This window comes from Naegleria lovaniensis (genome assembly GCF_003324165.1).
Source record: "Naegleria lovaniensis strain ATCC 30569 chromosome Unknown tig019, whole genome shotgun sequence".
In the NCBI taxonomy this organism is placed as follows: Eukaryota; Heterolobosea; class Eutetramitea; order Acrasida; family Naegleriidae; genus Naegleria; species Naegleria lovaniensis.
The window spans coordinates 42,597-56,506 of NW_025407840.1; the positions used below are offsets into that span (position 1 = coordinate 42,597).

A 13,910-nucleotide genomic window follows, 5' to 3' on the forward strand; every position below is an offset into this window, starting at 1 on the left:
GCGAGTGTTTGTTTTGCAAAGGAAGAAGGAAGGAGAGAAATCATCATCACTGACGATTGTTGTGGATCGTTTTTTAATCTTTGATGAAATCGTTGATAGTGGAAAATCAAAGGAGCGTTATCATCATTCTTTGAAAGAACGACATTGGGATTAGTATCATAGCGTAATTAGCTTAGTTATCATCACTTCTGGTTTTTTGAGTGTTGATATTGTAACAACATCGCAAACATTGCCACTACTAGTCGAGTACTATCATCATCACCAAATCCAAATATTATTTGTTATCTTTGGAAAGTCCAACAACAAGTGAGTGTGATTCTATCAAACCATAGAATCATCATCATCATACACACAAAATCAGTTTTATCATCGTCATCATTATTACAATAGTTTTAATCTGTTCATTCAACAATCCTCCTTTTCTCATCATCATGAAAAAGCTTTCTTCCCACTACTCCCTCATCCACCAACAACAGCAATGTACAACTAGCACAGCCACTAAACAACAACTCTCCTCGTCATCATCCCTAGGTAATCATCATATTACATCCATCACAACCACTTCCACCACTCTCTCCTCTATCGACACCAACAGTGCTGCTTGTACTGCCACTCGAAATCATTTGACCGTTACAAATAATTCACTCCTCCACCTTCATCAACAACAACAACCAAATCCTCCACACGAAGAGACGGCCAATAACAACTCTCATATTGATGTAATTGTAGCTGATCGATCCATACTCTTAAATGATCCTCTTCATTTGTATCATCAATACAAGAAGAGAGCTCACCAACAACAATCACAACCTTCCTCGAGTCATAATGGTGGCGGCTCTGAGAACAGCAACAATGGTAATCACACGCACAACGCAGACACATTGAAAGACAAACACGTTGGTGGTGCTGTTGTTACGACTAGCAGTTCGCATGTGAAATTACAAGAATCAGGGAGAAGAGAACCAAATCCCACCACAACGCCCTCACCTTCGTCATCACTCTCGTCAAACAAGAAGAGAAAGAAGGAAGTTAATGATACCACCACTACCACTGCTGCTTCATCAAAGAGCTCAACACACCACAAATCACACTCCCTTGCCGCTACCGATCAGGTCAAACCAATAACCACAGCTTCCGTTCTTCCTCCTCTCCCAAGAATCAAAAAATCTTCATCGTCATTGTCAAGCACCATCGAAAACGATCAGCCATCTCCTGCATCTTTAAGCTCTAGTTCAAATACTCCAAACAATCATTCTACTCCACAGCAACAACAACACCACACAATTTCTCATCACCTTTATTCTTCCAACAATAGTCAATGTTTTCACACACCTCATCCAGAAGATGCCAATAACCATCACTCCTCAAACAAGGATCCCTCTTCTCTGTTCCATTCCAACCATCATCAACAATCGATAAACAATCCCACGTCTAATTCATTACAATCGAGCCACCTTAACACGAATAATACTGCTCTTCTTCCATCAAGCCATCTAGATCATCCATCGAGTATTAATAAGAGAATATTTGTGGGTGGCCTTAAAGAAAGCACCACTGAACAAGATCTCATGGATTTTTTCTCTCTACCACCAAACAATTATGGCCCTGTCATTCACTGCGTCATTATGAAAAAGTGGGATGGTAGATCAAGAGGATTTGGGTTTGTGACATTCTCAGAGGAGTCTATTGCTAGAAAGGTTCTAAACGACCACAAAGAACACCCATTCACAATGGGAACCCATCGCATTGATTGTCAGGCAGCTCAAGGCAATTTCAGTGAACAGAGTCCAACTGCTACTAGTAGTGCAGTAACATCTCAAGCTAGCTCTCTAGCTTCCCAACCATCTCATCATCAACAACAGCAACCACAAACCTTGCAAACATTACAACCATCAACTTTAAGTTCAAATGTTGATGACCAAAATTTAATGGACTCATTTCCAGCCAAAAAGGAAACATGCTCTTTCGATAAAAAGAGAAGAATTTTTGTTGGAGGTCTTCAACCTCAAGTGACAAAACAAGCGGTTCAAGACTATTTTTCAAAATATGGTACCATTGAAGATTTACAATTAATCCTGAACAGAAGAACACCTTTTGCTTTTATTACATACTCTGAAGAAGAGTCCGTGAATCGAGCATTGGATGATTTTTATTCCGGAGTTTTATGTAAGGAATTTCCTGCTCATGACGTCCGTCGTGCCATGCCAAAAGGAAGCTTTTCTTTTACAAAACAGCGTGAAAGAGAAATGGAACTCGCCAATTGTCAGCAATCTGCTCGAGGTGGGCGAGGTCCACTGCATCGATCCTCCTACTCATCCACAAGTCATCACTCTTCTTCAACGACAACAAATCAACCCTTACCAGAACATTTTGACACGGATGGAACCCTTAATCACTCACAACAAGGCAATGGAGCTAGCTCACAAAGGAAATCTCACCTCAATCACAGATATGCTCCGTATGACATGAGAACGGCATCTTCACGACGCTCCATGCCATTCTATGTTGACGAATCAATGAATAATCCAAACTCTGCAGTCAGTCCACCGACAAGCGCCATCGACATGCCAACCAATGCTTATTTTAATGGAAATGGTAGAGCGATGGTTCCATATGTTCATCCCAATGCTGGAACAACCCATCATGCCCATGTGGCCCTAAGGAATCATATGGATCGACCACCTCATTCCATTCCACCTCCAGCTGCTTCTGTTGTACCACCTATTTACAACACTCCACCGCCCCCATTGCATCCTCATCACCGCCCTACTCATCACATTGTGGACGACCGATATGGTCCAAAAGGAAGTCCATCCACATCGACCTCCTTCTATCCAATGCCTTTTTATGAACCGCATGCGTTTCCTCCTGGGGTGATGCATCACCAACCAAATCATCCTCATCATCAACTGTCGCCTCCTGTCAATGGTGTAAGGGATCATCAATTTGTTCGCTCAAATCACATAGATAATATCAGCAATAGCAGCAGTGAAGAAAACAATAAGCATAATCAATTTTCGTCCAGAAGATAGTGTTGACATTCCATTGACGTGTCATTGATATCATCCCTTAATAACACAGGCATTTAGGGAAAAATTGTATTATTAATACGTTACAAAGGCGTTTCATTCATTGATTTACACCTTGCTCATTGATCGTTTAGCAATGACAATTATAAATTTCTATTTATTTTTTGAATATCCATGTTCCTTACAATACTTCTTTCTACCCTTTTCTACAGGGTTTGTGCAACCTTCATATACACACTTGACAAAATCAACTTCCATGGCCTTAATTTTCAAAGGTCGTGCGGCATGATATTCACAGTATTTCTTTCTGTTCTTTTCGACTGGATTGGAGCATCCAGGGTGTTGGCAAATCGACACTGATTTTTCATGTGCATTCTTTGTTTTCTTTTTTGATACAGTGCTTGACTCTTGTTTTGTTTCAATATTATGTCTTGGTAACGTGTTTGTTTCGTGCTTGATAAATGAAGAGCCCACTGTTTCAGCGGCAATAAATGTTGAATTTAACGTGTTGAAAGCAGATGGAGCTACAAATTGGGCATTGACAGGTACTTCTTGCTTGGTACTAGTCGTCAAAAAAGTGTTTGATGCTTCTGCATTTGACGATCGTAAAAAACCTCTCTCTGGAATTTCTCCATTATTTTTCATGTTATTCACTCTCAACAGTGCATTAGGGTAATTCCAATTGAACTCGACAAGACATTGGTACGAAAATTCAAAATTAAGGCCACTTTCATGAATTAGTTTCAGCACCAACTCTACCCTAGATTGACACAATAGCAGATTAAATTCAGAGTCTTCAAGTATGTTTCGAGCCAAGTGAATACTCATTCCTGTTTTTTCATGCATCTCTTTTGGATACTTGATCATAAATAAGAGCGCTGTTTCCAAATTATTTTTAAAATATTTTAAATAATCCAAGCATGATTGAAGGGTGACATCTTCTCCGTTCTGAATACAATAATTTAGCATTTGAATAGCAATCGTGTCTGTAGAATTGCTTGGTGTTGTCAGATCTGAATTTGCTTTAAAGTTGAACATTGATCGTGACAGAATAATCTCGCAAGAGGCAATTACGATAATTTTTTAAAAAATGTCTTCAATAAAGGACCACAAATAGAAATATTGCAAATAACAACCTCAACACTCCGTCAGCTTGCTTTTTATGCTTCAAGTACTAGACATTCAGTCCCGAAAGGTGATAATGAAAATAAAGTTATCATCACGCAGATGTGAGTGGGTGGTTTGAGTTTTCGGAATTGCTGCAACAACGAGACTTTTCGATCAATTCGTACGCTTGGAAAAAATTCGCCAATAAATCGTGTGTTGCTTTGTGGGATATTTTTTTAGAGAATTTTTTACCATCCTCTTGTTAAAGGCGACTCGAGAAGAATTCGAATATTTCACAGGAGAGGCAATGTGGATCTTATCATCAATGAGGTAAGTAACCGAAAATTTCTACTTCCCAATTATAAATTGAAAGTCTAAGGTAATATTTCCGAACACGTGTCTGAGATGATAAAAAAAATATTTTTGTACATTACAAAAGACGAAAAGCTTTCATGAATTTATTTACATTATTCGGAAAAGAGAAGAATAGTAGCAGTGCAGCTACCTCCTTTCGATCAATTAATAGTTTGATTGTTCTGCAAATAGTAATCATCATTGTATTAGTCAACTGTTATTTATGTTCATCATATTCGGTGCATGCAGCATCTCGGAATGATCCAAAAGGTTTTTACGAAATATTGGGATTAAATCCATCATGTTCTCATAGAGATATTAAATCTGCGTATCGAAAGTAAGTAGTTCTCAGTGGCGGTATTTGAATTTTCATGGATTAATTTTGTAATCCCGATATAAATCATTTCAAATACTTTTTACAAATAATTTAAATCATTCATAAATACGAATAACACCATAGACTCTCTCTCGAATACCATCCAGATAGAAACCGAAACAAACCAGAATCAGAACAAAAAGTTCTCAAAGAAAAATATGTTCGGATTTGTCAAGCCTATGAAGTACTTTCCGATGAAAACAAACGACAAGCTTATTCACGAGGATTTTATCATGATTCCAACTCTGATGATTCAAGTCATGAGAGTAGTGGCCATCACTTTCATCAATTTCATGATCTTTCCGATTTGTTTAAACATTTTCATTTCGGAGAAGGAGCAGCCTCTTCCGATGACAGTGGTAGTTCTACTTCAGGACAACAATTTCGTTTCAATCCATTCGGATCTTTCTTTGATGACGATAGTAATGAGGAAGAGGATGATGATTTTGGTGGATTTCACTTTCATTTTGGTTTTCCTCATCATCAAAAGAAAGCTTCCAAGAAACAACAAAACGCAAATTCTCAATCATCTTCAAACAGTGACAATGGGAATAAGGGGGGAGTTTTTTCAGGCATGTTTGACAAGTTGAAATCAGCATTTGGTTTCAATCAAGAGCAAACAACTTCATATGAAGAATCATCGAGTGGTGGCTATAGAGAAGGATATCAACGAGTGAAAAAAGTAGTCACGAAAATTGCTAGTGATGGCACAAGAACAACCTATGTCACGTATGAATATATACCAACAGGTCAGAATCGAAGAGGAGGATTTAAGTTTTAAGGCATTTAGTGTATTTGTGTGATGGATTGCAAACCCTTAATATATTTATTGACAAGAATTGTTTTTTTGAAGCAAGTCATTGCTCTCGTCTTTGTTGTTGGAAGAATGACGTTTTCAAAAACGACAAAATCATTCGACCAATGCCACTTTCTTCATGAGGACCAAAACTGCGACACAAAATGTCATCTCTCAAAATAGATCTTGAGCGCGCTCTACCTTGCGACATAAACATTGTGATGCCAAGAACAAAATACCCAGTCACCACTACTATTGTTGTTGTTGTTCGTTTTCTCCAACCAGTTGTTGTATTCAAAAGTCATCAATTGCTTCAAAAAAAGACGTCATTCTTGACATCGGACATCATCCAGCCCACAACAACTAATGGACGACACAAAGATCGTTGGGAACGAACAACCACCAACCTCTCCGTGTGTATCTGCCATTCCTATTCAACCAACGACATCGTGTAAAGAACACATACTTTTGAATGGCAACAAACCCACAACGTCATCAACGAACAATGTTGATCATTCCCAACACGATACCAAAAATCAAACACTCCTGCACTTGGAGTTGATGATGTTTCGACACAGCAGAAATGAAAAATCACATGTTTGCGACAACAATGACTCATCAACAACATACCAACAAATCGGAGATTGTGAAAAGTCTCATGTTCGATGGAAATTACTTTTCATTATACTTTTAATATTATTTATTGAAATGATTGGTTATTATGACATTTCACATAATTTTAAAATGGTCATGGCTAGTGATATTACAGAGGTCAATACAGGTCATCAACGACAATGGTGGCATGATAATGACAGTTCTACTAACCTGTCGAATGTCATCATTCGAACATCTACTTCAAAAAATTCTCAACAACAACAATCAAATCTTAATCAATTAGTACGACAAGTGAGTGTCACAGAACTGACCAACTCGAGTCATGCTGTCGTTGTGGGAGGATTTAATTATTATTCAATATTTGTTTGGAAAAAATTCACACAAATTCACTCTCTGAACGATTTAGTGACATTTATTCAAACCAACTCTCAAGATTTTTGGAAAGTGTACACTGGCGCCGGAAATCCAACCTCCCCATCGAATTCGAAACAACGAAAATTCAAAATTTTATGTCCTCAATTATATCCATGTCACAAAATATGGACTCTCATCACTGCAGAATATGACAAGAAATTAATCGATGAATATTTTGTAATGGAACCAAGATCAAATTTATATCCGGATTGTATGGCTGGATCTTCTTTAGAATTTGGAGATGCCTTATTATTGAACAGTTACGATTTTGCTTTATATGTTCGAGTGAATGCAGTGGTGACAAGGAAAGGTCTATTTCAAGGTGCTGCGAGTGCTGTTGAGGATGCAAATGCTGTCATGTATCATCCAGGAGATTTCACACCCATTCCACTTTTTCCAAGTGAAGTATTGGTCTATTCTTCCTCTCAAAGCGTACTCCCAAACAGCAAACCCTTTCTTGACGTGGCCATGACACGAATGGATTTTTCACAATTCACATCGTGTAATTTGAGTCGAATGCATGACATGTACATTTTGGATCGAGTACATGGAGTGTTAAATTTCACAGCGAATGAAATTCGTCTCATTGAACAATTACAAGGAGGAATTCAATTGAGTATGGATCAATCTCTACTCTCCAGTTTGGTTTCTGAAACTCTATATGCACAATTACTGACACCCTTATCCATCCAAAATGCTACAAGTTTACTTTGGAATTCAACTTGCCATTTTTGTGGAACTCGTCTCTGTCTTGCAGAGAATATTGATAATGGAGACATTATGCTATTCGCATATGCCATTCCATGCCTTATTTTTTACATTGTGTTTTTTGCATTTGGCATGTACAAGAAACCTGCATTACGAAAACGTTTACTCATTCCATATATTGCACCTTTCTGTGTTTTCGCGACCGAAGTGTTATGGTCGTCACTGTGTAAAAACACGTGTCGTTCCGTACTTGTCCCTGTTTCCATTCTATTTTCAGGATATGCCATTGCAGTTTATGTTTTGGTTGTTTTTCGTTTTTTATTTATTAAGAATTTGTACAAGTTGATCAAGAATGCAGATGGAAGAAGGTTGACATTTTTCAAGTGGCTCGCTTCCGAGAAGGTAGGATGGACTCTTGTTACTACCATTCCTTTGTTTTTCATGGTATTGTTTGTACTCCCTTCCATGTTTGCTGCCATCTTTGACTTGAATAATGTCGTATTTATTAATAATGTATTTTTTGCAATTTTAACTGGACTGGGATGTTGCTTGGGAGTGTTATACAGCGTGGTTGACTTGCTGGTGAATCGAAAACTCATTAAGGAAAAGGGTAAGTTGAAAAGTGTGTGAATATACGTGTGGTGAAATATAATTTAATGACTACCTTAATCACAATGTGAACAATTTGGTTTTTTGAAACATTTTGACAAACGTGTGTGAAAATTCTTTCAACATCCATACAGGCTTTCGAAGATATTTATTCTTCGATGACCCATTTCACATTCGAATTGATATGCTTGCCTTTCTATTACAAGTCTTTCTGGCCATTCTCTTCCTCGCTATCACACCAGCCAACCAAACTCAAGTCGGTAGCAACATTATTCGAATGCTCATTGCCATTTGGTTATTGTTCACTTCGGGTGGATTCGCCATGATCATTGAACTTTACAACAGCATTCTTCGGTCGAGACATAAGCAAGCTCGTTCCAGCATTGAGCAAGAACAAGGAGTTTTTGAATATATTTTGACAACCAATGCAGAGTTTGCACTTCTTTTCAAAGAATACAGCATGGCTGAGAGCTCCATTGAAAATTATTACCTGTTTGAGCGATTAATTGAAATTAAGACAACAGGGCGAGCCACTTTGAGTCAATTTAAAGACATTGAAGACAAATTCATTCGACAATATTCCTTATATGAAGTCAACATGCAACACAGAAACAAGTTGAGATTTTATGAATTATTACGTGTGATTGAAAGCAAAAAGGAGAAGGAGTTTACCGTTCGTGGAGAACATGTCGATTCAGATGTGGAGAATATTTGGCAATTATTAATGACAGAGACCATTTACAACATGTGGGATACCTACTCTCGTTTACAAATGTTGCAACAATATCGAAATTGGGCGCTCGTGTATGATATTCATTCAAAACAAGCATTAGGTTCAAGTGAGTCCTCTGACAAATTGAACCATGTGTGAAATTCATTGGTTTTTGATGACTCTCTCTTTAAATATGTGTACACTGATAATGTGCTATTGATTGACGAATAGAATTCACACAAGAACCTGTATTGATGTGTCAGAACATCTAAATTGAATGTGATGAAGAATTTGAACGAATCGCCGACTTTCAAAGGCCGCTTCTCCTTCAATTCTCAAAGCTTTGGTCATTCTATACGAAAAAAACAATACCTAGAACGTCTTTTAAGCCCTTTCATACCTTGGTGTTAATCATTCCAAGTGATGCATTGATACCCTTCACGAATTAACAATTTCAACCTTGAAATTTCCATTTTCATCCGTAAATATTAAAAAAAAATGTTCAAACGACCCTCAGCAAAGCAACAACACCTTCATCACATGATGATCCGATTACTCAATCCGAGTGGTCTTAATATTCATACCAACAAACAACATTTGTTATGGCTCGGGATGAATCCATCGTCATCATTCCGAAGTATGGGCTATGCCTTTTGGCCTAAGAAAGCAGCAGAAAAGATGCAACAAGAACGATCAGGAAAAGAGGGAGCGAATAGTATGAACTCGGAAAATGTAGAGAAAATTACCAATGCATACAAAACAAACATATTTGAAAAACCACTCTCGGAAAGTGAAAAAGAAAAAGTGAATCAATTTGCTGATGAGAATAACTTTCCGCTCCCACAACAAGTGGAGCAAATTTTCAACAAGGTAGCTCCAATGCCACAAGAATATGGAAAAATTGGCCAACCAAGAGTGTTCATGAGAATTGCTGGAAAGAAACCACAATTCTTTAAATTGGCGGTGTTTGCTGCTCTTTTACTTATTTCTCTGCAGATTATCAATCACTACGGAACAATATTTCTCTTGGATGACATTGTGAAAGAGTTATTGAATGCAAGACCAGATATTGAGTCAATATTTGCCACTCATGACAGAGGAGCCGATAAAATTGCATTCCATAATCAATATATCCAAGAAATGGATGAAATTCTTTCCTTCCTTGATAAAAATTTGGAATCTGATGAGAGCTTAACTCAATACTACTTGAAGAGTGGAGTCATTGACAAGTTGTTTGAATTATTACAAAAATCAGAGCACCCTTTCATTTTATTGCATTCTCTGACGACTCTCGAGAAATGTGCACGATACGATAGCAAATGTATTGAATACATGGTTAAAGATAAGAAAGCAATAGAAATGCTTAATGATAAATTACTTAAACTTGGCTATGAAATGATGCAAGAGAAGAGAATTCCACTGAACAAGTTGTTGAATCCCATTGTCAAGTTGCTCATCAAATTATACAGTGAGAATAATGAATGGATCACTGATAAAGATCGTGAGTTCTTGATCTTTGGCCTCCAAATTGCTCAACCCAAGGTGAGTTTTAATGAGTAATATTAGATTGTTTCTTATTATTTTGAATAGTATTTCCACAAGATGAGTTTGGAAATTGTGCAAAATTTGGCTACTAACCAAATGAAGCGTGTCAACTCTGCTACAGAGGAAGATTATACAAACGATGAAAAAAGAGCAAGCTTAGATAAGGCAATTGTTTCTCAAGATTCTGAATTTGTGACAAGTCTTAAATTCCTCTCTGAAAATGCTCCGAATGAGGAAGTTCGTGCAGAGTTGGCTCTCGTTTTACAATCCTTTGAACAATCTCAAAATGCATTCATGAATAGAGCGAAAGTACTCAATCCAATTGACGTCTCTCCACTTCACAAAGCAGGACTAAAAGAAGTCATGTATCGTAAATATGAAATGGGACCTAAGGAAGCGATAGGAAATGTTCTGTATCTCTTCATGATCCCATTCATGATGGGATGGCTTAGATATCGTTGGATTGCTCACGGAGCACCTGTTCCATTCATTAGATGGACCATGTATCGTGCAGCTTCCTTATTCTTTGTTACAGACTTTTTGTTAGCACCAATTGCCACCTACTTATTTGATCCATCCAAGAGTGACTTTGCAAGAAATAAGATCATGTCCATCTCACCTGAATCTGTATTTTTGGGATCTACTTTGAACAGAATTCTGACCTATGGATTACAGCTGAAGGCATTTGCTGACACTTACTTTATCGCATTCCCATACCTCATCAAACAATATGAAAGTACTCAATTTAGTGTCATTAAGAATTCTCCACCAGCCAATACTTTCAGACTGTACATTGCTCACCAACTGGTTCAACGAAAGAAGGTGTACGGTCATATTCCACCTCAACAACCTCCAGTGCTTGCAAAGCAAGAATCATCAAGATCGTCCACAGCTGCAGCACAACAACAGTGTCACGATGATGACCATTAATGATTGAAGTTACAAAGGTCTTTACGGGTTGTTCTCTTTTAAAAATCATTAATTAAAATCAAACGTAAATGTTTAACAATTATTAAAAAATGGCTGAACGAAGGGCAACCAACAAGTATTATCCGAGTGATTTTGATCCTAAAAAACATTCTTCAATCAACAAGTATCGTAATTCTCATCCACTCCGAAAACGAGCGAGTAAATTAAAAACAGAAGGATCTCTTGTGATCCGATTCGAATTACCCTATGATGGAATTTGTACGAATTGTGAAACAAATATCTCTTTCCTGCATCCAATCAAAAAGCAGCAAATTTAAAAATAAAATATAAAGTTCCCACGCCTATTTTTGTATTTCGTGAGTCACGCTAAAACAAGAATGGCAGCACGACGCGGATGAGAGGGTTTGTGTGCAACCATTCGCGGCCCGTTCTCAAGTGATATCTTACAACCAAGGGAAATTCGAGATAGATCTATCAGAGGATTTGTGTACAACCATTCACGATGGTGTTGCTCACTCTTCCGTTGGTCCCAAGCACATTCCCTGCGAATTGTTTGTCAAATTAACGAAAAAATAAGCGGGCCACAACAAAATTAACGTCTCACCTCGGTTGTGTTATCATAGCAATCATCACAAATAATTAATAATAATCATACTACTTTACCACAACAATCACAACAACTACCTTCGGATGAAATTCAACAAACAAAATCATCGGAGCAACAAATCATCATACTGTCACAAGATGAGCTGCGGAACTTTAAAGAATTACGCAACAATATCATATTAAAACATTGAAGGAATCTGCTGAGCGTTAAAAAACTGAACAGTTCTACGAACAATAATTCATCAGCCGAAACCAAGGAATCCAAGAAAAGGAAGAAATCAATGACATCACATAGATTAATAGAGAAATCAAAAAAAAGAAAAAATCAAATGTTTGAGAAGAATGCAACAAGAAGTTTGCAAGGAATATAAATTGATATACATTTATTCTGTGACGTGTGTCAGATTCCCTCAAGCTAGTGCTCTCATTGGTTTCCTGCGGTCAAGTGCTAACGCGCTTCTTCAGGTTCAGCCCCGAGTCTAAAAGACTGGCTTCGATAATCTGACACAAGTCACACCTAAAAACTTTTTTTTAATGCCAACCATGTCTCCAACACCATGCTCTCATCCGCTTCCTGTAGTTCAGTGCTAACGCGCGTCTTCAGGTTCAGCCCGAGTTTAAAAGCTTGGTGAATTCGTATTGAATTGAAATGGAGCTGGAAGGAAGTAGTTGCTTTACTGTAGGTGCGGCTAACACCAAACCAAGGTACCAACTGCGTTTGTTTTATGTTGACAACAAACATTAAATTTGGGAAGTGGGAAATCATCTTTCACACTTCCTAGTTCGACACAGTCGGACCGTGAGGGACCTTTTTCAATTTTTTGAATTTTACAAGTTCATCCAAGAGTTTACAAAACATAGGTGGTACGGCTGAGTAATGAAAGGGATATTGCTCGGAGTACACGATTCAATGCTAGAAAATCTCAAAAAGATGGAGAAACCTATTTATCAACGCCAATTTATACGTTTGAAATGAAATGTTATGAATGTTCTGGAAAGATTATCATTAAAACAGATCCTCAACATGCAACCTACGTTTGTGAGCAAGGCTTGAAATGGAAAACTCAACCTCTGCTCAACGTTCAAGCCTCATCATCTTCATTGTTGGGCAATTCATCAGGTACTGTTGATGAACAACAAGAAATGTACATTATTGGTGATGAGGATTTTGCTAATAAGGATGCCATGGAGAAAATGCAACATGAACAAGAGGACTTGGAAAAATCAGAACATGCCATTCCTATTTTGCAATCGATTATCAAAATGAATCAAACACGAAGCGGTAATGATTTTGAATGTAATTCGAGGTTGCGAAATGCTCATCGTAAATTGAGAAAATCCGAGAAGAAGACTTGTGAGGAACTGTCAAAACGAGTGGGTTCATTCTATGTCAATGAAAATACTCTGAAAAGTGTACTTCCCGAGGAGACGTTGGAAGATGGTATCATTGCCAAGCAAGAAATATCCTCTCGTCATGTCAAGAAGAGTAACACATTACAAGGAAGAAATGCACAGGACAGCTCAATATTCAGCAATAACAACAACTCTACCAATCGTCACAATGCACACATGAAATCAATGTTGAAACGAATCCATCAACCTGGAGTCGTGCAATCGTTAGCACAAGAATTGAAAAAGCGAAAATATGCAACCATGACCGATCGTCATGCGACTAATCGTCACGAAGACACAGATACAAACACCAAACCACAACTTGAACTTTCTCACAACGACCATACCAAAAACAAGCCTAAAAAGAATAATTCAGAGCAAAAGATAGCTCTATCTGGTTTGCAAAATATGTACGCTTCCGATTCAGATTAGGATAAATTAGAATGATTGAATTGGGTTTGTGTCCGATGAAAGTTTCGTTGACATTCTTATAACTCTAGGAGCTGCTATTCATACACACTTCTTTCCATGTGAACGGACTAAGCTCACGATGGCTACCAAGATGTGGGGTAACCATGAAAATGTTTGTGTTATTTTCTGGAAATTTCCATTTATTCTGAAAATTTCATTCTTTTCCTTGTTTGCATTTCCGTTCTGATTTTGACAATGTAAAGGGCGATTTGACATGTGAAGTATCAGAATCTTTGTGTGTGAGAT

General features: G+C 37.7%; 6 protein-coding genes across 6 annotated transcripts; 5 read left to right on the top strand and 1 right to left on the bottom strand.

The window, feature by feature from the left end:
* Positions 1-431: 431 nt before the first annotated feature.
* Positions 432-3,032, top strand: C9374_003255 (uncharacterized protein; the record flags this gene model as incomplete). Its single annotated transcript, XM_044692763.1, has 1 exon — positions 432-3,032. One exon carries the CDS (start codon positions 432-434, stop codon positions 3,030-3,032), a length of 2,601 nt encoding a protein of 866 aa, XP_044549433.1.
* A 150-nt stretch (positions 3,033-3,182) lies between these two features.
* On the bottom strand, positions 3,183-4,067 carry C9374_003256 (uncharacterized protein; the record flags this gene model as incomplete). Its single annotated transcript, XM_044692764.1, has 1 exon — positions 3,183-4,067. The coding sequence occupies one exon, from the start codon at positions 4,065-4,067 to the stop codon at positions 3,183-3,185; it is 885 nt and encodes a 294-aa protein (XP_044549434.1).
* Positions 4,068-4,461: 394 nt separating this feature from the next.
* C9374_003257 (uncharacterized protein) lies at positions 4,462-5,647 on the top strand (the record flags this gene model as incomplete). The annotated part of the gene is made up of 3 exons (XM_044692765.1): positions 4,462-4,466; positions 4,576-4,827; positions 4,951-5,647. 3 exons carry the CDS (start codon positions 4,462-4,464, stop codon positions 5,645-5,647), a joined length of 954 nt encoding a protein of 317 aa, XP_044549435.1.
* A 381-nt stretch (positions 5,648-6,028) lies between these two features.
* C9374_003258 (uncharacterized protein) lies at positions 6,029-8,879 on the top strand (the record flags this gene model as incomplete). Its single annotated transcript, XM_044692766.1, has 2 exons — positions 6,029-8,009; positions 8,143-8,879. The coding sequence occupies 2 exons, from the start codon at positions 6,029-6,031 to the stop codon at positions 8,877-8,879; spliced, it is 2,718 nt and encodes a 905-aa protein (XP_044549436.1).
* Positions 8,880-9,218: 339 nt separating this feature from the next.
* Positions 9,219-11,195, top strand: C9374_003259 (uncharacterized protein; the record flags this gene model as incomplete). Its single annotated transcript, XM_044692767.1, has 2 exons — positions 9,219-10,262; positions 10,311-11,195. 2 exons carry the CDS (start codon positions 9,219-9,221, stop codon positions 11,193-11,195), a joined length of 1,929 nt encoding a protein of 642 aa, XP_044549437.1.
* A 1,578-nt stretch (positions 11,196-12,773) lies between these two features.
* Positions 12,774-13,625, top strand: C9374_003260 (uncharacterized protein; the record flags this gene model as incomplete). The annotated part of the gene is made up of 1 exon (XM_044692769.1): positions 12,774-13,625. The coding sequence occupies one exon, from the start codon at positions 12,774-12,776 to the stop codon at positions 13,623-13,625; it is 852 nt and encodes a 283-aa protein (XP_044549438.1).
* Positions 13,626-13,910: the final 285 nt, after the last annotated feature.